At 37.7% G+C, this 23,895-nt stretch overlaps 1 protein-coding gene across 4 annotated transcripts; it reads left to right on the forward strand.

Moving 5' to 3' along the window:
• Positions 1-3,861: 3,861 nt before the first annotated feature.
• Positions 3,862-23,484, forward strand: LOC306883719 (uncharacterized protein). Of its 4 annotated transcripts, XM_079439138.1 has the most exons (6): positions 3,862-4,042; positions 4,200-5,265; positions 5,328-6,006; positions 15,913-15,973; positions 20,308-20,491; positions 23,315-23,484. In XM_079439138.1, exons 2-3 carry the CDS (start codon positions 5,089-5,091, stop codon positions 5,562-5,564), a joined length of 414 nt encoding a protein of 137 aa, XP_079295264.1. In that variant the 5' UTR covers positions 3,862-4,042; positions 4,200-5,088; the 3' UTR covers positions 5,565-6,006; positions 15,913-15,973; positions 20,308-20,491; positions 23,315-23,484. The 4 variants fall into 4 exon arrangements, with proteins under 4 accessions (XP_079295264.1, XP_079295263.1, XP_079295262.1 ...); XM_079439137.1 differs by lacking the exon at positions 20,308-20,491 and having other exon boundaries at positions 23,311-23,484; XM_079439136.1 differs by having other exon boundaries at positions 3,868-4,042; positions 4,200-6,006.
• The last annotated feature ends 411 nt before the right edge of the window (positions 23,485-23,895 follow it).

Here is a 23,895-nt window from a genome sequence, read left to right on the forward strand (position 1 = left end):
GAACAATTTTCCTGTCATTTTCTCAGAACCCTGAGGCAATTGAGTTGTATCCATGATCATTTCCATCCAAAAATAAATGCATGAGCGTGGAGCCAAATATGCTATTTGGGCCACAAATGCTTCATGGAGCAAACTGCCTCAAAGGCAGAAGCGTTTACCTTAGCCAGCTAACTACAATTGAAAATTCATTACAATCAAGTTATTAAAGGCTACACTCAGCTGCAAACACATGCAGCTCTGATGGGACACATAAACATGTCAGTTACATAATAGCAGGCAGCAGCTGTGTTAGTGAGAGGTGAAAAAGATCAAACTAAGAGCATGATGACACTGTGACTAGCTGTGCCGCTTACTAATGGGTGTATTATAGATGAATGAATCTGTCTAATGGACATGTAAAATACGTGAAAGAGGTCAATGATGTGTACCCAACATCATCTGGTCTGCACATCTGTCTCCATGGCAATAATTACCAGAGTCAACGCTCGGCTATAGAAGAAGCTACAGTAACTTATAGCCTAATAAACTCACTCATTCATTGTTTCATTTTGAGAAAAAAAGTACATTTTATGGTATCAGTTTTGCTCCTTTGATCCACTTTAAATAATTAAGCTTAATTATGTCATAATTTTTATCACAACAAGTGAATTCCTGTCTGTGTATCAGCAAATTACATTTGGCACACTTGTAAGTAGGCCTGGGCCAGAAAGCTTTTATAAGTAAAGTATATCATTGTTGTTGGTAATTAATGTGGGTTATAGTTGGGTTTCTATAAGAAATTATGATCTGTACTCACAAGAACAGTCTTCTTTTTCGTTATATTTAACGTTAAACGACACACGTTTCGGCTACATAGCCTTCCTCAGTGTTATAGTTGGGTTTACAATTTTGTTTGGTGCCACTTTGTATTAAATTATAAAGTTTTATATAGGCTAACCAATGTGCAGCATCTAAAAGCAGATTTACTATAGCTTTGTCTGACAGAGTCATATCTGAAATGCAGATAAATCAAGTAGTCAAATGAGTAAAAAAGACGTGCAACAAAAAGCACTTTTCACTGGGATTGTTTCAAATTTTGGATATTTTAAAAAGATTTTTATATTTGTCATTCAGATGACTAAGAACATCCTAATTTTTTGAGGGTGACCACGTGTCAATTAAAATAATTTTTTTACAAGAGACATTAAAAAAAGGGTTTTGTCCAAAATAAAATACAGTTAAAGTTAAAATGGAACCTGGAAGGCTGTATCAAATATAATTTGTAAAATTTTTATGCAATCAGTGACAGTAACAGGACTGACGTCATAGTAACAGGGATGACAGCACACACATTCTTCAGCACTTTACAGTTTTACAACTTTAAATTGCATATATTGTTTTGCAGTTACTTTGCATAGTTGTATGACAATAGTAAACAGTCAGTTTTTTCAGTTTAAGTTCATTGTTGATTTAGCACATTATGTTTCTAAGATATCTAATGTTTTAAGGCTTTTGTAATTAGATAATGTGTCCATCTGTTTGTCTGTGTCCCCTCACAGAACTTCAAATAGACTGATCTGTTTCAATTATTAGGCAAGGAAGATGATCAGATCTCGGTCTTTCTGTGATCATCTGAAACCATACCAAGATCTTGACTTTTTTGAACATTGCAAGACTGGGGTGAGGGTCTGCAGTCACCTTGCTGCTCTTGTATGTAACTGAATTTACATGGATGCATTATTGACAATTAATTATGGGAAAAAATATATATTTTATTGAGACCGATCATCCTATCCTGGTCATTAACACCCGGAGCAGTGGGCAGCCATTTTTATGCTGCGGCGCCCGGGGAGCAGTTGGGGTTCGGTGCCTTGCTCAAGGGCACCTCAGTCGTGGTATTGAGGGTGGAGAGAGCGCTGGACATTCACTCCCCCCACCTACAATCCCTGCCGGCCTGAGACTCGAACCTGCAACCTTTGGATTACGAGTCCGAATCTCTAACCATTAGGCCATGACTTCCCCAATAATAGTAACAATACCAATAAAACTAACTAAAATGTAACTCATGCTCATATGCCACTGAATGATATAGGCATTAACTCAAAATTACACCCAGGGTGGCCTTTAAAAATGCTTGCATTTTACAAAGACAATCTTTAAAAACAGGGTGACACCTAATCTATGTAATTCCTGTTACCCAAATGTCAAAACCCGTTACTCTGAAAAGTAACAGGGATGACATTAACAGGTTTGACGATTTTAAACGAATTTAGCCAATTTCTACCTAATAGTCAAGTTCACAAAATCACGTTGTACACTTTTAAAGGATTTTACTTGTAGATATTGACTATATTAAATGTAATAAATAATTAAATTAACATTTTAAAAATGGTAACAGTATTGAGACTGCATGAAGCCCCCCCCCCCAAGTCAAGCCTCATAAAGCATCAAAAATAGAACATTATAAAAGTTAGAGAGAAACATGCTTGTGTTTTAAGTGAATCCTGGTTGAGAGATGATGTAACCTCCTAGAAGTGATTTCACTTGAATGTACATTATTTTACAAGTTTTTTTTTGATGAGCATAACAGGATTGACATGAAATCATGCACACTTTTGCCAAAAACATTACTAACAATGAGACTATATTTTAAACAATATGCAAATGTGATTTCTATATCATTTTGCCTTCATTTTGCAAATTAAAAGTCTTTCTGAAAAAGAAAAATCAGAGTGAGGGACAGGCCAAAAACCTTACCCTTATCAACATAAATGCTATTTAAATTATTTAAACTAATATTTAATTGACCTTTTTTAATGTAATATTGATAAAAGAATACATAGTATCATTATGTTTTTAAATGGCAAATGTATTAGTTGTTATATTAAATCTGTGTTTGATTATTTCTTAGGGACGCAAAAGGCACTGATTTCGTGGAATGACCCAAAAACATGATGGACGAATTCTCATTTAGTGGTGAACTATAGTCCACCCAAAGATGAAAATTCTCTTATTGTTCTCAACCTCCTGCTGACCCAAATGTATGACTGTCCTTCTTCAGATAAACTCAAGTAAAGTTTTTTAGAAGAACACTCCATCTCTGGATTGTTTACTAATTAAAGTGGTTAGTAACTCAGAAGTTGACACTTCGAAAACCACACAAACGATAACTGTGGGAAACCCATATGACCCTGGAAAAATGTCTTCTGAAGCGAAAACAACAGGTGTTTATAATAATAATAATAATAATGAGAGTTGGCCACGTGATAGTCCAGCTCGATCTCACGGCAATTCGTACATATTTTATGAGGTGGCTAATTCGTACGACCTCACTCGTACAAATTCATACAATTTTTGCTAAATCGTACGTATTTTACAAATAACCTACACCTAACCCCGCCCCTAAACCTACCCGTCACTGGGGTTTAGATAAATCGTACAAAATCGTACGAGTGAGGTCATACGAATTCGTACGAATTAGCCACATCGTAAAATACGTATGAATTGGTCGTGAGATGGATAGTCTATAGTTTTAAAAGTTTAAAATATTAGTGTTTTTCGTACAAATACCTGTCGTTTCAATTCAGAAGACACTGATTCATCTACTGGGATAGAATTGTTGGGTGAAGTATTTCTCTGAGCCTGAGGAAGTTCATGAATGGTTATTGTAACTCTCTTGTTAAATCTTTCTTTCTTTCAGTGTGAATATGCTGTTGTTCAGTCATACATCTGCTGAATATGGTGATCAGTGATTTCTGAGGATGTGCAGTTGAAATATGAATTCTGCTGTAACAGATGCATATCTGTCAGATCCTCCCCCAGTCTCACTGGTTGGCTCTGGCTCCCTCTCTGAGTTTCCGAGAAGAGGGTGGTATGAACACTGACCTTGATGATTAAGGAGAGATGGAGTGGAATTGAGGAGTGTTTTTGCTCCGCTCCAGGCTTTGGAGATTAAGAGGATTGAGATGAGAGCTGAGATTAACCTCTTCTTTCATCTGTGACAGAAACTCAAGCTCAACGATCACAGGACACATACACACAGTTCACCTGAAACAAAACAAAGGTCGTATAAAAAGCTCCTCTATCTTTTTTTATTGATCTTATGTATTAAAAGGACCAATAGACATTCAGAACCTGAGCATTCTGTGTTCATTATGCATTCAGAAGCTTGATAACGTCTGAGTTGGGTCTAATCTCAGGGCGATGTTTGCTTGCTGCAGGTGTCATGCTGCCGTTCGTATGAAACTGATTACTTGGCAGACTGGTGCGAACAGTGCATTCAGGGTGACTGTTAATCAGTACACGCTCACTGTCTCTCTGGAATGGGTGGCCAACTGAAAAATCAAGAAAACAACCAAAAAATGTTATGCTGGAATGTAAACTGAGTTTCCGTTTCGTAATCACTTCCCGCTGCTCTACATGGAAAAGAACTGATGGGCAATTGTCTTTTAGATGAGTATACTTGAGTTTGTTTGAAAATTGAAGTGCATAATATATTATTTAAAAACACATGCATATTTCACTAGACAATTTATGTATCATTTCTCCTAAAGGGATGTTATTTATTTTCCTAAAACACCATGTAACCTTCTGAGACTCCGTCCCTTGGAGATAAGGGATAATTATTTTCTGTACTGTCTTCTCTGTTGTTCTGTCTCTCTCCCAACCCCTCTCTTGGGAATGGGAGGACAAAGTGACATATAAACAAAGTTATAATTACTGTGCCTGTGCACAGTTCGAAACAACTAATAAGGCAGATTCACATAGAATTTAGAGTTTCTAAGACGCCTCTATACGCATGCGCTGATTTGTGACTGCGTGTTTTGAGTTTGAGCTCCATCAAGTTGATTCTTTATCGTCTATTTTCTATCTTAAAAACAATTTTATACACTATCATTTTCGTTTCTATAACGTGTGAATATATCCCCTATAGCATTCTAAAACAAAACCAATCAGAGCGCCTTGTTATCACTAGTTTTATTTTGATTTCTCGAGTCTGCTATTAGCTTATAGCCCGTTAGCATCGGCAGCGTGGCTGCCGCTAATCTCGCTTACATTGCTAGTACTCTATTCACACACATTACCATTGTTTCACTGTTACTTGCTTAAATGGCGGATTTGTGTCTACCTTTGAGTGCAGGTGAGGACACGTTCGAGCTGCATTCGGTGCAGCTGGAGCTGGAGGCCGTGGAGAAGCAGATCCGCGACCTGGTGGAGAAGCAGGCCCAGCTGAGAGAGTGGAGAGCCACGCTGGAAACATCCCGGGCTGACGCTCACAAGTCTGGGGTAAGTATACAGAACGCTGCTAACACTCCCACCACCTCTACTCCATGTGTTTCTCTGTACAGACCCTGTGCACCCAGGACGCGATCTTCCCAGATGTCCTTCACTTCGGCGCCGGGACTCCACGGACCCTGGGTGCACCAGCAGCGGAAGACGCAAGCCAGGCCCCGGGCGACGACCTCTCCACCTCCGGTCTTCGAGATCTCTACCCGGAACTGCTTCGCTCCCCTCTGCGAGACGGAACGCGACGCTGTGATCGTCGGCGACTCCATCGTCTGGCACGTCCGTGCTATGTTAGCTGAAGGTAAAGTGCACACTCACTGTTTCCCCGGTGCTCGTGTTCTCGATGTTTCTGCGCAGATACCCGCGATCCTAAAGGGCGGCGAGAGCATCGGTGCTGTCGTGCTGCATGCGGGGGTTAACAACACCAAGCTGCGGCAGACACTGAAGAGGGACTTCAGGAGCCTGATCGAGACGATACGCAGCACATCGCCCGCGATGACGATCATCGTGTCAGGACCGCTTCCCACGTATCGACGAGGACACGAAAGGTTCAGTAGACTTTTTGCTTTAAACGAATGGTTATTGTCATGGTGTAAAGAACAGAAACTGCTCTTTGTTAATAATTGGAATCTTTTCTGGGAGCGTTCTAGGCTTTTCCGTGTTGATGGCCTGCATCCCAGCAGAGTCGGAGCGGAACTCCTGTCAGACAACATCTCCAGGACGCTACGCTCCATCTGACTAGTAAGACAATTCTCAAATAACTGCTATGATGACTTTTGTTCTACCCACTTAAATGATAGAAGTACTTGCGTTGTCCAATCTATACAGACTGTGTCTGTTCCCCGAATAGCGAGGTCAAAATATAAATTTAATGCAGGATCTAGAAAAAATCTGATCGTGATTAAACCAGAAAAACGCAAAATAAATGAACAAAAACTATTTTAAAAACTTGGACTCCTAAATATTAGATCACTCGCACCCAAAGCAGTTATTGTAAATGAAATGATCACAGATAATAATTTTGATGTACTCTGCCTGACTGAAACCTGGCTTAAACCAAATGAATATTTTGGTCTAAATGAGTCTACTCTACCAAGCTACTGTTATAAACATGAGCCCCGTCAGACTGGTCGTGGTGGCGGTGTTGCAACAATATATAGTGATATTCTCAGTGTTACTCAGAAAACAGGATACAGGAGGTTTAACTCATTCGAAATACTTCTGCTTAATGTTACACTGTTAGATATGCAAAAGAAATCTCTCCTGTCTCTTGCTCTGGCTACTGTGTATAGACTGCCAGGGTCTCTCAGATCTATTGGTCAATGTTGATAAAGTGCTAATTGTCGAAGAATTTAACATTCACGTTGATAATACAAATGATGCGTTAGGACTTGCGTTTACTGACCTAATAAACTATTTTGGAGTCAAGCAAAACGTCACTGGGCCCACTCATTGTTTTAATCATATGCTAGATTTAATTATATCGCATGGAATTGATCTTACCGATATAGATATCGTACCTCAAAGTGATGATGTTACTGATCATTTCCTTGTATCGTGCATGCTGTGTATTACTGATATTTAATTATATGGCTCCGCGTTATCGTCCGGGCAGAACTATTGTTCCAGCCACCAAAGACAGATTCACAAATAACCTGCCTGATTTATCTCAACTGCTCTGTGTACCCATAAATACACATGAACTAGACGAAATGACTAGCAACATGGGCACTATCTTCTCTAATACATTAGAAGCTGTTGCCCTCCTCAAATTGAAAAAGGTTAGAGAAAAACGTACTGCGCCATGGTGCAAAAGTTATACCCATTCTCTCAAGAAAGAAACTCGTAATCTTGGAAAAAAAAAAAAAAACTAACTTGGAAGTTTTTAGAATTGCGTGGAAAAACAGTATGTCCATCTATAGACAGGCTCTAAAAGCTGCCAGGGCAGAGCATATCCGCAAACTCATAATAACCAAAACAATCCAAGGTTCTTATTTAGCACAGTGGCTAGATTAACAAATAAACAGACACCACCCGATCTAAATATTCCTTCACAATTTAATAGTAATGCCTTTATGAATTTCTTTACTGATAAAATAGATAACATCAGAAATACAATATCAAATGTAGATTCTACTGCGTCTAGTATTTCAGCTTCATTCATCGCACCCAAAGAAAAATTGCAGTGCTTTACAACTATAGGACAGGAAGAGCTAAATAAACTTATCAGTGCATCTAAACCAACAACGTGTTTATTAGATCCTGTACCTACTAAATTACTGAAAGAGTTGTTACCTGTAGCAGAAGAACCGCTTCTCAATATTATTAACTCATCGTTATCTTTAGGTCACATCCCAAAACCATTCAAGCTGGCTGTTATTAAGCCTCTTATTAAGAAACCACAACTAGATTCTAATGAACTGGCAAATTACAGACCCATTTCAAATCTTCCGTTTATGTCTAAAATTTTAGAAAAAGTTGTGCCTGCTCACTTGTGTTCCTACTTGCTAAAAAATTATCTCTATGAAGAATTTTAGTCAGGTTTCAGGCCTCACCATAGCACAGAAACTGCACTTACAATTCAAATTACAATTTGTAATTTTAAAATTAAAATTACAAATGACTTGCTTCTTGCTTCAGACCAAAGCTGCATCTCATTGCTAGTATTACTTGATCTTAGTGCTGCGTTCGACACTATAGACATGACACACTCATAGATCGATTACAAAACTATACTGGTATTCAAGGGCAGGCTTTAAGATGGTTTAGATCCTACCTGTCCGATCGCTACCACTTTGTTCATTTAAATGGGGAGTCATCTCAATTATCACCAATAAAGTATGGAGTACCACAAGGATCTGTCCTAGGTCCTCTGCTATTTTCAATATACATGTTGCCCCTTGGTAATACTATATATCTCAACAAGACCAGATGAAACTTCTCAACTATCTAAGCTAATAGATTGTGTAAAAAATGTAAAAGATTGGATGACCAATAATATCCTCCTATTAAATTCAGATAAGACAGAGATATTACTTATTGGACCAAAAAACAGTACACAAAATCTCTTGGATTACAATTTGCAACTAGACGGATGTACTGTTACGTCCTCTATAGTCAAAAATTTCCTGTAGAGCTGCTTTGCAACGATTTGTATCATAAAAAGCGCTATACAAATAAACTTGAACCAGTAAAGTTGAACTTGAACATACAAACACGCTTGCATTGAAGTAAACCCAATTCTTGCGGCCTCCTCTTGCCGGATTCCTGACAGATTTAACATTCTAACTCGTCCTCTGTCTTTCTTTCTGATAAAGAAGCGATCCCCCCCCCCCCCCCCCCCCCCCAAATCCTTCCATTGCTTCCTCTTTATCCCTCTCTCCTCACACACAGTGGGCTTGTCTCATGATTGCATCACTGCTCATTTGCTTTCCCCCACCATAAACGCATCCACGTATGGAGGCAATCTGTTATCACGACTGCCGGGGGAAGCCACCGAGCTACTAGCGTGACCGCCTACGGTCTGTCACCAAACCACCAGCTGAGGATATTATGCATTATGGGATAGTTAATCTGAAAATTATTTTTTTTTGAACATTTACACATTTGTGTCGTTCCAAACCAGTGTGGAGCGCAACAGGGGCTGTCAGGTTAAAAAAAAAAAACCAAAGAAGAAACATGAAAGTAGTCAAAGTCTTCTGAAGCCATATGATAGATTTGTGAGAGGAATAGACCAAAAAAGTTGTTATTCTTTGAGAATTTTGATTGACAGACCATGGTTGCAGTTCACTTTCATTGTACACAGTTGAAAGAAAGAACACTGCAGAAGAAAGCAAGTCATATAGGTTTGGAACGACATGAGAGTAAGTAAATGATGACAGAAATTCCATTTTTTGATAAACTGTCCACTGTTTTAACAGTGTTCATGTTTTGATTCACTCAGTGCTAAAAGCAGAATCAGTTTTACCTGATGGCATCTAAAGAAGTTTGTAACTTTATAGCACTCAGACTGAATGACTCCTGTTTGAACTGATTTGGGACAGGCTGTCCATTTCTAAGATTTCTCTGTGGATAGTGTAAGCGATGAGACATCTTAGATCTGTGTAAAAGGATGACTTCTACTGACACCGTCGCACTCTGTTTTAGCATTCTGTCACTCATGGTGATGAAATATCTGGTTTTGATGTTGCCTTGAAGCAACTTTTCTAGTTGATGTCTTTCACTATATCCCAAAATTCCCAACAACTCTTGCCCAAGAACACTATCTATCTATCCATCCATCCATCCGTCCGTCCGTCTGTCTGTCTTAATTCTACTGTAATTCTAATATTTCTGACTTTCTGAATTCCCATTCTCACAGTTTGGTTCTACTGTATGACTGGAAAGTGTCTCTCTTTATTACAAACATTCACCCCTCATCGGTCCAGGACAGAAGTGGGGGGATTTGCCACCTAGAGCAATTGACCTCCCTCACATTTATAGAAGGAAGGAGCAAAAGGAGGATTACTGAGGTAAAATGGGATGTTAGCAAGAGTAAGTGATAAGGGGAGAGGATGAATGCAGAGTGGATTGGCAGAGAGAGAAAAAAGAAAGATGGAACAGATGACTACAAGGGATAAAAAAAGAACCGGACCTGCTAAAGAAAGAAAAACAGTACTTTTATGCTTAGTATTTAAGCTCTAGAGCATGATATCGTATCCTGTTGTCCCTATTCATTACAGGGTCTGAAATTATTATTTTGCATGATTAAAATTTTTAGACTGCCCCTTTAGACTAATCGAGTTTCTTTTAATTTTTGAGAGGATCATCACTGAAATTGTTATTTTTTTGTAGCCCATTTGTTGTAATACTTTTGTTAGCTTCCAAGTCATAGTTATGGATTGCACTTCAAAACTTAAAAACTGAGATGAATTTAAGATAAACTTAAATAGACTTGAGATAAACTGAGGCCTTTAAGAGATTAAGAGATTCTCCCTGTACTCAAACGCACACACTCACACACACACACCACATTTAAGGCTTTACTATTGGGACAACAAAGGATGTGCATCAGCTCTCCTGTATAAATTGTGTCTCTCTAATAGGCTTTGAGAATGTTTGAACTCCCTGCCATTTCAACAGCAACAATCAATAGATCCTCATGGGCCAGAGCTCAAGTGTTCAACAGAAGCTTATTATGATCTCTAAACGCAAGTTTCAAGTTAACATAAATATACATATGTGTGTGTGTGTGTGTGTGTGTAAGTCTAAACTTGCTTTTAGAAATAAATTATAGACATTCTTCAAAAATATTTGGTGCTATTTCTTTCCATGGAAAACAAAACATATTTTGAAGAATATTTTTATTGATATTTTGTGTTCCAAAACATACATTTGCTGTTTTGGAATGACATGAGGGTGAGTAAATAATGACAGAAGTTTCATTTAATGGTGAACTTTTCTTTTAACACACTTTATTCTCTTTCACAGCTCCGACACAATGATTTATGATGATTTTACTCTGTTCTGAGACATTATGACTAAGTACACTTTCACTAAGAATGAATTGTGCCCACTGATAGCACTACTTATTTGCATATACTGTCAGCTTTGTTTTAATACCTGATTCACTAAAGTAATTATGTAAATAAGAAAATGGTGCACATGCAGCCATGAAATTTGTGCTGAATCCTGTGCAATCTGTGCAGTTCCTCATCTTATAAACTTTACAAAATGAGGAACTATATAGATTGCATAGTACATTGACAATGCAAAGGATGCAGCAGACTACTGTGATCTGCCATACATAACTGGAACCATATAACAGCAGTCCAGGTGAATCATCTCTTTTCCACTGTACTTTTGGATACATGCCTGAATGTAATGCTCTGCTTCATCCTTTGATGAATAACAGCTGCCATGATCAAGAGAAAATAACTATAATCTTTAAGATTTCATTCTAATTTTGTCTTCCTCTGGCACTAATACCACAATGATAATTTCTACAGATGAATTGCATTTTGTACGTTAGCCTCACTTTTTTAAGAGGCTAATTTACATTGAATGTGGTGCTGTTTTAGTATTGTTTATATACTATAATTACTATTACTAGTATTTATTAATATTTTGAATGGCCCTTTTCATATTTTTATGTTTTATTTTGTTATGTGCTTTTCTCATTATTATTATTATTTAAATATTTAGCTTTTTTTTTTCTTTTTCTTTTTCTTTTAATTAATTTTAGTACTTACTAAATTATTTTATTTCAGTTACTTGCCAAGGTAAAAAAGGTTAACGTTTTTCAACATTAATTAGCATTTTATTTGATTTCATCTTAATTCCAAATAATGAAAATTATTTTAATACTATGAGTTTTAGTTAACAGCACTGCAATGGCAGTTATTAAATGTTGATGCCAATGACTTTGACAACTGGATTACAGGTGTTTATTTGCACATAAATACCTTGCTCCAAAAAAGTGACGCAACAATTTACTAAATTCAGCCTCTAATGTTGTGGCTCTAACCCCCAGTATAAAGGATTTCTTGTCACGTACAAAGAAAACAATAGGGGGCTGTCAAATCTGTGGCAAAATCATTTCAGTGAAGACTGCTCTCAACCTTGAGCTGCTCTTAGCATCCTGTCAATTTTTGATGGCCTGTGGAGGCGAAGAGTTAGAAGAAAAAGCCAGATAGAGCTTTTGTTTTATTTCTGTGCAGAACTTGAGGACAAATAAGGTGAAGGAGAAAATGTGTAACTGCATCTCTGAATGCCCACTAGTCACCAATTTCCCAACTCTCATCACAGTTCACAAACAAAAGATAAGCCAAGAGATAATTGCTACAGGTTGGCGTCGTCTTTAGACCAGTGCTGTTATTGTGGTACACATGGGCCCAAATGTGCACACAGACTTCAAAATGATTGTGTGTGTGTTGAATGGAATAACTACTCGCCTACAGGTGGTGTGATGTATATGTGAGCATTTGCCTTGAGGTCTTGCCACAGGCACGGACAGATGGACCAACCAGTCGGCCAGACTGCTTTCACAGGACATGAGAGGGGAAAAAACAGCATTTCTTTATTTTCTTACAGGTTACCTAAGGAAATGTCAGGTGGAAATGTTGTAACTGCCCTTGCTAGCTTTCCAAAATACTGACCTGAACCCAGATTTTCTAAAAAGTGACTTTGGGTCATGGTATTTGTCTGATTTTTTCCGCTCAGTAGTTTGAGACCCGTCTACTTTTAGGAATTTTATTGTTCCTTTTCCTTTTCTCTTCAGTGATTTAGCTCTGACTTCTGCAGCGTTCTGGCAGTTCATGGGGCTGAGATGTCACTTCGTGTCTTGCTCCTCCTCCCCCTTTGCTTCCTTCCAGTAACCTCCCACACTTCAGTCTGTCCGGTGACCTGCGTTTCTCCGTTCACCATCCCTCCATCTGTCTGCTCCATCCACATCTCGTATCTCCATACTGATGAAAACCACAGCAAACATCCGCCCTGCTGAAAACATCAAACAAGAAAATCGATCCTTGGGTAACTGCGGTATGACCATGGGGTCAATGGTTTCCATTAAAAAGTGTGTGTGTGTTGATAATTTCTTTGGAAGTCTTAAAACTGGGAATTGAGGCACCAGGGTGCATTTTACTAAAAGTTCAGTTGAGCGTTATGGCTGCTTTTGTTAAAGATTGAAGAATGTTGCATCTGAGACAGGGTGTCAGTGTGTGTTAGTCTCCCCTCATCTCTGTCTATGTATTATTCAGTGTGTGTGTGTGTGTGTGTGTGAGCAAGCACCGAGGCTGCAGTGAATTTGAAGGCTCATTACAGTGAGGTCAGAAAATTGTTTGGCCCCTGCAGGTCGTCAGAAATAGTGCTCACATCAATTTAACAAAACAGAACTGATATGAAATCACAGATCAATACTTTTGAGATGGGCTTCCTTGTTACTAAGATGAAATTTATGTCTCATTGCGGTTAGAAACGTCAACTTGTCCAACCATCACAGGTTTTGTATTATTTTATACCATTTGTTCCAAACGATGCAAAATTATTTCTTTTATTTTCATTTCAGCACAAAAGACAACAATTTTTACCTTGCTGCAAGCATTGTATTCACTGACGTGTGAGAATGCAATGTACTGATTTAGCTAAGACACATCTGCCTTTTCAGAGCATCTTGCCATTTTGCTGAGAAATCTGTGGCGTTGCATTACTCTTATAAATTAGTGCAAGAGCAAAGTAGATGGTGATAAGCAATACCAGCTGTTCCATTGGCATGCATACACTTTCTCAAACCCCTTTTGAAACTAAATTTTGTATGAACGGAAATTAAAATATAACACATTGGACTGATACAAGTGTTTACAGAGATCTTAATTGAATATAAAAAGGTGATATTCTGAAATATTATTACAATTTAAAATATTTTTAAATGTATTTTATTAAATCTTAAAATGAAATGTATTCCTGTGCTGGCAAAGCTGAATTTTCAGCATCATTACTACAGTCTTCAGTGTTATATGATCCTTCAGAAATCACACAATATGCTGATTTGTGATTACTTAATATTATTTAACACATAGTGTTAACAGAAGTGTATAATGTTATCTGTTTGTTCTTATATTCCTCAGTTGAACCTAAAAATTGATTTTCTTGTAGTAGTTGACCATTCGAGTGACCTTCTAAATGGACGTTACATTTGCAGGTACATCTCAAAAAATTAGAATATCGTGAAAACGTTCATTGTTTTCTTGTAACTTATTTCAAAAAGTGAAACTTTCATATATTTTAGATTCATTGCATGTAAAGTAAAACATTTCAAAAGTTTTTTTGTTTTAATTTTGATGATTAGAGCTTACAGTCATGAAAGTCAAAAATCAGTATGTCAAAATATTTACATTTGAGTTTCAATTAATGACCATCCCTACAGTATAAATTCCGGGTATCTCTTGTTCTTTGAAACCACAATAATGGGGAAGACTGCTGACTTGGCCATAATCCAGAAGACGAACATTGACACCCTCCACAAAGAGGATAAGTCACAGAGGGTCATTACTGAAAGGTGTGGCTGTTTACAGAGTGCTTTATCAAAGCATATTAATGCAAAGTTGACTGGAAGGAAGAATTTATAGGAAAAGTTGCTCAAGCAGCAGGGATGACCGCAAGCTTGAGAATACTGTCAAGCAAAGCTGATTCAAACACTTGGGAGAGCTTCACAAGGAGTGGACTGAAGCTGGAGTCAGTGCATCAAGAGCCACCACGCTCAGACATCTTCAGGAAAAGGGCTACCAAGCCACTTCTGAACCAGAGAAAACGTCAGAAGCACCTTACCTGCTGTGGAGAAAAATAACTGGACTGTTTCTCAGTGGTTCAAAGTCCTCTTTTCAGATGAAAGTAAATTTTGCATTTTATTTGGAAATCAAGGTCCCAGAGTCTGGAGGAAGAATGGAGAGGTACAGAATCCATGTTGCTTGAAGTCCAGTGTGAAGTTTCCACAGTCAGTGATGATTTGGGCTGCCATGTCATCTGCTGGTGTTGGTCCACTGTGTTTTCTGAAGTCCACAGTCAACGCAGACATCTACCAGGAAATTTTAGAGCACTTCATGCTTCCTTCTGCTGACAAGCTTTATGGAGATGCTGATTTAATTTTCCAGCAGGACTTGGCACCTGCACACACTGCCAAAGATACCAAAAGCTGGTTCAATGACCATGGTGTTACTGTGCTTGGTTGGCCAGCAAACTCCCCTGACCTGAACCCCATAGAGAATCTATGGGGTATTGTCAAGAGGAAGATGAGAGACACCAGACCCAACAATGCAGATGACCTGAAGGCCGCTATCAAAGTAACCTGGGCTTCCATTACACCTGAGCAGTGCCACAGGCTGATTGCCTTCATGCCACGCCGCATTGATGCAGTAATTCATGCAAGAGGAGGCCCAACCAAGTATTCAGTGCATAGAAATTAACATACTTTTCAGAATCTCTGTTTAAAAATAGAATTTTTTATTTAATCTTATGTAATTTTCTGATTTTCCGAGACACTGAATTTAGTTTTTTCATTATCTGTAATCCATACTCATCAAAATGTCAAGAAATAAAAGCTTGAAATATTTCACTCTATGTGTAATGAATCTATGTAATATATGGGTTTCACTTTCTGAAGTGAGTGACAAAAAATATTGACCTTTTTCACGATATTCAATTTTTTTGAGATGTACCTGTATACCTTTAACATTGATAACCATAATTGATTTGTTCAAAGTTGTTTAAAATAGGGTGGAGTGTCAAGTACATGAATATTAATACAGAGATAATTAATACAAATAATTTAATAGTGAAAATAAAATCTTATTGGTGCTGTACAGAAAATAATTGATGTATTGAAGCTCAGGTCATCCACATGGGGCTCCTCAACCAAGTCAAATATTAAATGCAATCCATTATAGTAGGAGCAATACAACGCAGTACAAAATCTGCGATACTCAAAACCAATTAAGAATTGTTATTATAATGTAATCAGTAAGAGCATGTAATTTGAGCAGTTTATCCCTAGCAGTATTTCCAAATCTAAGATGTTGAATATTCAATCACTCTGCATGTATCCATGAAAACTATGAGCACTTTTGCCGTCTTGTGAAATAACCTGTGTGATAAGGAGATTTGTTCTGTTTTCAGGAGGGATAATCAAATCAGCAGAGAGTGCAGATGTTCTCCACAGCTGGCCAGAAGCCTAGAGGTAAAACCTAGAGATTGAATCATTTCTCTTTTAGCTGTATTATCCAAAGTAGATGGTCCTGATCTATAATCAACAACCACTACAAAAAATCATAATGCAAATTGATGTAATATTAACAGCTAAGCTTATAAAATGTTCTGCTCTCCATGTTTCTGATCTCAGCAGTCTTTTTTCGTATTGGGTATATCTACATAAATTTGGTGTGAACTTATAGTTTCACATATGTAGGTCAAATATGCAATTTGAATAAAGGATAAATAGAATTACAAATAAAATGACTCGCATTTTCTGATTTTCAATTAATGCTGAATGGCCTGATTGAAAGCTGTTCAGTTTGTAGTCCTAAAACCCAGAAGAAAATTACCATTTTTGAGTCATGAATATTCAAATTGTTTTAGTACAGCAATTTTCCATTTATGAGTAAAGGAAGGCCTGTGGTTAACTTACTGGAAGAGACCCAACATTTTCTTATACAACATAAATTACACACTCATGCCACAATGTGAAATTTGAAACTGCTGTCTGCTTTTAAAACTATTGTAGAACTACTTTTATGTGCGGTACCTACCACAAGGATGTGCTGTACATAATGCACAGCAAGTAATGTAATTCTTGCAAAATTCATGTTTGTGGTATCACTGTATGTTGTAAGTTTCCTTCCACTATTTTGAAAACCTATTAGAAATTCCAGAGGGAATGCATGGTGAATTAGACCTCTGGGTCAGCCAGCAAATTGATGACATGACTGAACAGCTCTATTCTGTCAAAAGGCATCTCTCATTTAGACATGTAGAACAACCAACCATACCTTTTGTAAGTGGCAAAGACAAAATGAAGAAAATGTTTCTTGTTTAGTTGATACAAACTGCCTCTAACCTAATATATTTCAAAGATTCAGTGCCACAAAGCATGCAAACTTTGACAAGTGCAGTAACTAGGTTTTTTTCCCCATGCTGGCAGTGATGGTTGAAAGGGCACATTTTATTGGCAGTAAGTACTGCAATATGCTGTGCTGTTGTGAATTTGACAAATAAAACTTTGAACTTACACTTTAATGGTATTATTTTGAGTATTCTGCAGTTTCTGATAAAGTATATATTGTCACAGGCAGACTGAACAAGTTGTGTTGTTACAGTATGGGATGAAAATAAAAACTATACTAAATACTAAACTATATTAAATATATATATATATATATATATATATATATGGATATGTAATTAATTAATTAATTCATTCATTCATTCATTCTTTCATTCTTTCATTCATTCATTCATTTATATTTTTTACCAACATATCATTTCTGATTTGACAGCTATTTGATGGTTAGGGATGGGGTTAGGGTGTTCCAGGATGTTGGTCCAGGAACAAAAATGAAAAGTCCTGGTTATCAAAACATGAGGGGTGATGGTATGAGATCACCTTGAATATGATGATTGAGATGAATGGGTGGGTGCAACGGTCTGCCCACAGGTATGATCCAAAAAAAAAAACTGATTACAAAAAATTAAACTGATATGATCCACGGACTCCACGGACGAAAGACAGCTATGGGAGAGAGAGAGTGCCCTTAGAACGCTGCTCAGTAATTTTTCACTCACTAAAAGGTTTTACATGCAACAAAATGAATAATAATTTGAAAAATATTCTCACGATCATGTACTCCCACATGAGATGTAGACTGCAGTTAAATATCATTAGCATAATAAAAGCTGTTTTATATTACACTAAATACTACCCAACATATAAGGTTAAATAGAAATACTACTCATTTCATTTGTTATTGCACACTTTAACTTATGGAAAAAAAATAATCATGACTGTAAATGTGTTTCAAATGCTGTTCTTTTGAAATTACTCTTCATCAAAGAATAATGAATACATGTATCACAGTTTCCACAAATATATTAAGCAGCACAACTGAGTTTTTTTCAACATTGATAATAATAAGAAATATTTCTTGCATATTAGAATAATTCCAGAAAAATCATGTGACACTGAAGTAATAGGTGCTGAAAATTCAGCTTTGCAATTTAAAATGTAATACAGTAGGAAACATCTATTTTAAACTGTTATATGTCACAATATGGCTGTTTAAATATTTTTAAATTTAAATGTAGCCATAAAAATGCTTGTGTATAAATGATAAAATGTACAAATATATTAAAACTAATAAAAACTAAAAAGAATGAAATGCTTTTATGCACATATTTTCTCCTGTCCCAGGACACCATAGTCATTAGTGAAAGGTTTGCGGCTTTGTGCGTTCTCGTGGTGCCATCAGCCAGTCAACATTGACATGCCATCATTTTTCTCTGGTTCCAGAGCGATCGTTGCATGACATTTACGACTCAGGTGACTATCTCAGAAAAGAACTGCCATGCCAAACCAATTTGCAGCTATTCAATATTGCAAATCAAATGCAAGCTCTGCTCTTAAGTGCCCACTCACATACTGTCTCTGTCCAACATGTGTAGCAAGTCCTGAGTATAAACATTAGCATTAGTGCTATGGCTCAGTTACTCTTTATAGTCCCATGAGGTGTCGGAGAGGTTTTGTTGCCACTGTGCATTCCACATCTGATGCCCCCTCCATTCCCCTGTTTGATATCAGATGACTGGCAGAGTGAGTTAAGCTGCTCTAATGGCATTTCAGAGCAGAGTGTCCAGCGAGCACCGTGATGGATTCCATCTGAACTCAATTTGGAGGCAATCCAAAAACACTGGGCTTGTTTTTATAGGTGATGATGTTCTATCGGACCTCTGCCTCTGCGTGCCGCTCGCTGAATTTGATAGCCCTGACGTGGAAAATGAGATTTCCACTATCGTCATCTGCTTGTCAGCGGAGGCCGTTCTGTGGCGTTAATGGTCCTGATTAGATGTTCCTCACTATCTCTCCCACAGGCTGGTTACACCCGCCCAGCTAACCTGATAGAACGGGACAGAATCCACAAATGGATTCTCTTGTGAGAAATATCAGTCATAAGTGTCACTTATGTTGGGGATGAGGAGGAATTTGCGTCATAGATTCCCAGAGGTTTTTCACTGCCACTGACTTGATTGCGTTTGATTGTCTCTGAGGGCTTCTCCTGCCACTCTGATTGAGGTTAAAGTTGCCACTGCTGTAAAGTATCATCTGACTTTTTACTTTTTTTGTGTCTGCACACCTAGGCAGGACAAATTTAGAAGCTGACTAATGCATTTCAGTTTTTTTTTAAACACTTGCTAGAACCCATTCTCAAACTCTTCACACAGTTCACTTTCAGCTCTGCACTATGGTTCATTTTACATTAAAAATGCACTAAAACTACTAAAACACTTTATATGTGTTTCAAATCAATAACACTATATGGTTGTCACTCAAGAAGCATTTGTCACTCATAAAACAATAACCTAAAAACAACAATTCATTATACCATTATTAGTGTTTGCAATTTTTTTCTTCTGTGACAAGGAAAGGATGTTTCCGCACCAACACATGATCTACAGTCTCAGGCGCCATTTCTCGACTTATTTATTTTCCTGGTGTCATGGCGAGAGCATTTCTAATGGAGATGCATTGAAGCTTCTTTGAATGGCAATTTGTTTCCACCCCTGCCTCCGGCTTTTCAATTAAGACACGTGATAAAATATGACAGGTGCCAAGCGTGTTGATTTGCGTAGTTGGACTGTATTGTGAAATTAACATCTTTATGTCCATAATGTGGGTGGGTGGGTTATCAAAATATAAAGCACGTATAGCGCCGGCCCACGAATCCCTAGATGAGTCTTCATTTGAATAACAGCCTTGAGAAGATGAGGAGATGCACGCGCTCCAACAAAGGCTAGTAATTAAGCACACCATTAAGTGGCGGATGTGGATTTAAACAAGGTCTTGGTAGAACACCTAACCTACTTATTTCATCCCTGATGAATTAGAAGAGTTTAGCCAATGTGCGATGATTTTCTTTGGCAGCTTTTCTTTCTCATGTTCCCACGTTTGGTTTTGGACAAATAATATTTTTTTAATGGTGTCTACGTCATATTCTATATTCAGATAGCTGTTCTGGAGTCAGCTGGCGACACAGACATACAGAGGTCTTGTCAGAAAATGCCAAGTGTTGCAATTTAGTCATTTAGAAGGAAAGTTTCCTGCTCGATTTCCATAAAAGTCTCCTTTGTGCGACATAGGTGTCATGTTCATTAGTGAAGTTTTCCCAAGTGTATTATTAGCATTCTGTGTCTGTAGTGCTGTCGTTGTGTGTGCATTATTCATCTCATGACTCTTTACAGACCTTCAACACGATGACTTGAATGTTTGTGTAACATTCTTACCTTGCTTAATTGATTTCTCAGTTTGACAGCTCTGCTAAGGACCACTGCCTAATTGATGAACACATCATTTATGGGACGTTTGGTACAAGCTGTAACCCGGCACTGCCGAGACGAGTCTTGACACTGGGGTGGACAGGAGGGGATGATGGCTTTGGGAAGAACAGGCTCAGCTGTCAATGTCAAATCAGTGGCAGATTCACTCGAGGTACAAATTCACTAAGTGCTGTGCTACTTCAGCGGACAATCCCTCAAACTATCCATAATCCAGTTTAACCAGCCACAATGTGTCCTCAGGGACCCTAGGCAAGATAAGACCAGAATAATTTGATGTAAGAATAATTTGATTGTGTTGGGGACCCCCCCCCCCCCCCCCCAAACATGCTAATTTTAACAAGCTAATACAAAATAATTCTTGTCACAACTCATCTTTATTACATGTTAAATCCACTTCTGAAATCAGAATAAAAGAAAATAGAAAAAAGTATAATACAAGAAAGTTTATTAAAAAATGATTTGTGTTGGAACTAGCCTACATGAATAATTGTCTGTCAGAATCAACAGAAATTGGACAGGGGATTTCTAATTCCCTACATGCTTTGTGTGGGACTGAACAGAGCAAGAAAATGTTTGAAATAAGGTGTAATTTTATGTGTTTTGAGTAAGATTAGTAAAGAGGAATACTTGTTAGTGTACTTGTAGTGTACTGGTATTTTGAGGAGTTTCTGTTATGCTATAGTTTAAGGGGGTTTCCATGGGTCCACTAAGTGGGGCTTTTGCTGAGGTGACTGTGTACAAAGTGCAGCAACTGTTTTAACCCTGTTCTGGGTCACAGTTTCTTAACCCAGGGTTAAAAGCAGTTAAATTTCTTTCAACACTACAAGAGCAAAACATTGCTCTTGCTTAGCTTGAAGTTTAAAATGGTACTAATCTCAGGTTAAGAGTGTTTTTTTGTATCACTTAGAAAAAGCACTTAGAACATTTTTTGTGATATATTTTTACAGTTTAAAATAAAATAACTTACTTTGTAATATGTATGTAGGCTATGTGTTTATATATTTAATTTCAGCAGTCATCAATGCAGTGTCACATGACCCTTCAGAAATTATTCTAATATGCTGATTTGGTGCTCAAGTAACATCTCTTATAATCAGACTTTCAGGTTTCTTCAGGGAACAGAAAGTTCAAAAGAACAGCATTTATTTGAAATATAAATATTTTGTACCATTTTAAGTGTTTTTACTGTCATTTTTATTACAGTTGTTTTTCAACTGCTTACACACATTTTCGAAACTTTACCTCTTTTTTTTTTTTTTACTTTACACACAAATTCAAGAATCGCACACACACAAAATGCCTCACATCTCTTGCAAAATGAAGCACTGCATTCAAAATACCACAAACACATCTTAAAAGCAAACATTTGCAAACACCTTTGCCATAATATTAACTCCTTAATACTTCCTCCTTAATAATATTGCCATAATATTTTTTGTGTGTTACACAGAGAATTATGTGTTGTATTTTGCAAAAAGTGTTTTATGAAATTAAATACTGAGTCAAAGGCCGATAAATTAGTGTATGGTTTTGCAGATTTGGTTTATGGTTCTGGTGTTCGAGTGTCAAGTTTCAGAAATTGTGTGACAAGTAAAGATTTTGTGTGTAAGCAGTTGAAAAAAACCCTGTAATTTAGTGCTTTTGTTTGTTGAAAAACGCATTTGTCCAAAGAAAAAATAAATATGTAAAATAAAATAAATAAAAATAATAGAAAAAATGTAAACAATAGTATGTGTGTGCTAGGCTGTACTCCTTTGGACAGTTTTTATATTATAGCACCTTTTATGTGATTTCCTCATTTGAATGAATCACTTTGTTGTCTTATTTTTCCTTCATTTATCATTATATTTGCACGTTTATCTGGTCTTGCATCCATATGTATTTAACTTGTTGCAAATTTAGCCAGTGTAAATTGTGATTATATTGCACAAGCAATATTTGGCATGGCATGGCATGTTTGCACCCTTGATTTGCATAATTTTTTTAGTGAATTTGATGCTTAATACATAGTGTGTGCAAACAAACAATGCTATCAGTGGTTGCAGATAATGCTCAGTGAACCCCCCCTTTCATCCCTGTTCCTTGTCAGGATTCGTCCATCAGGCTGTCTATCTGTAATCGTCTCATCTGGACTGGTTCTCTTTTGAGCACCTTAAACATGGGAGTGCTGTTGTTGAGCAGCTGTTAACAGCTGAGGCCTGAATGACAGAAAGGACAAATGGTGATCCCTCCAGCTCAAACCCCACATGCTCTCTCTAACTGGCACAGTCAATTAGATGTATTTCAAAGTAGTATGCTGATCAGCCTCTCTCTTTTTGTCCACCTCTCCCCAGCAGCTTTAACAGTTTGTCTTTCCCCGAGGTACAAGTCTGTTCAGTAACTACAGTCCAGGCCTTAATTAAAAGTATTTTAGAATTCGCTGGAAGGGTCAGTGGAGAAAAATGGCACAATATGAAAATATTGCTTCAGAGAACATGTAGAGAAAGCATAACCCCATTCTAGACAACTGTCACAGACAGTGCATTTTATTATATTCTTTATTTGATCACTGGGTACTATATTTAATTGTTTAAGTAACACACACTGATGCAAATATATAGAACTACACACATTGTGCATGTATAGTGACATGCTACAGTTCTTCCTTGGCTTATCTTGGCTACAAATCAGATGTGACTATACATGCATGTGACTGCTCCTCTTATGTATTTGTTGATATAAAACAAATGCTTGACCATATGAGAGATGACAAGTAGTGAATCATGCATACGTACTGTGAGAAGTGTCCCGAGCACCTATCAGCGTCGCCCTGGCAACAGAGGAGGAACACCTGCCCACAGTCACCACGGGCTGATCGGTCACAGCTGACGCTCGTCAACAGAGGGCTACAAAAGCCGCTCTGCAACACACGTCGGTGAGCAACGTCTCCGTACTGATGGTGTCTAACGCTTGTGTCCTTCTTTTGCCCAGCCAGACAGCAGCTAGTGACCGATCGGCCCGCCACCTTGCGCACCACTTCACCCCACGGCAAGCACAGACGGACCACCAACGGAACACACTGCACAGCTTCGGAGCACGGGACCTGTTAGCACCCACACGCCTAGACTTCTTGTGAATAAACACACCCTCCGGGGCATTTATTACACTTTTATCTGTCGTGTGATTCTTCAGCCCGCTACACTACTTATGTACTGGGTTGATGGTTTTTGCTTCAAACTGACCTATATTTTGAACTTTCAGAGTCCAAAAACCAAAAATGAAGTGTGTTGGGTAGTAGGACAATTATGTTGTAAAACCCTTGTTTTTGTGTTGAAAAGTTTGTGATAACATTGCACATCCTATGCACTTAATGCAACGGCTGTATTTTCACAGCATTGCAAACACTTTATGATGTTGTTTGCACATCTCTTTGCAGCTTCTTTAGCCTTGTCGTTACATACAAACGTCAAAATGTACCAATAGCATACAATGAATGGTATAAGTGCAAGATAGAGAATTTATTTTAATGTTTCTCTTAATTATTATTGCCATGTACTGTTGAGCTCTATCAAAAAG

Source organism: Barbus barbus (assembly GCF_936440315.1).
Source record: "Barbus barbus genome assembly, chromosome: 2".
NCBI lineage: Eukaryota > Metazoa > Chordata > Actinopteri > Cypriniformes > Cyprinidae > Barbus > Barbus barbus.

Bases quoted from the DNA above. Each gene is read 5' to 3' on its own strand.
- LOC306883719 (XM_079439136.1), top strand. From the start codon at position 5,089: ATGGCGGATTTGTGTCTACCTTTGAGTGCAGGTGAGGACACGTTCGAG.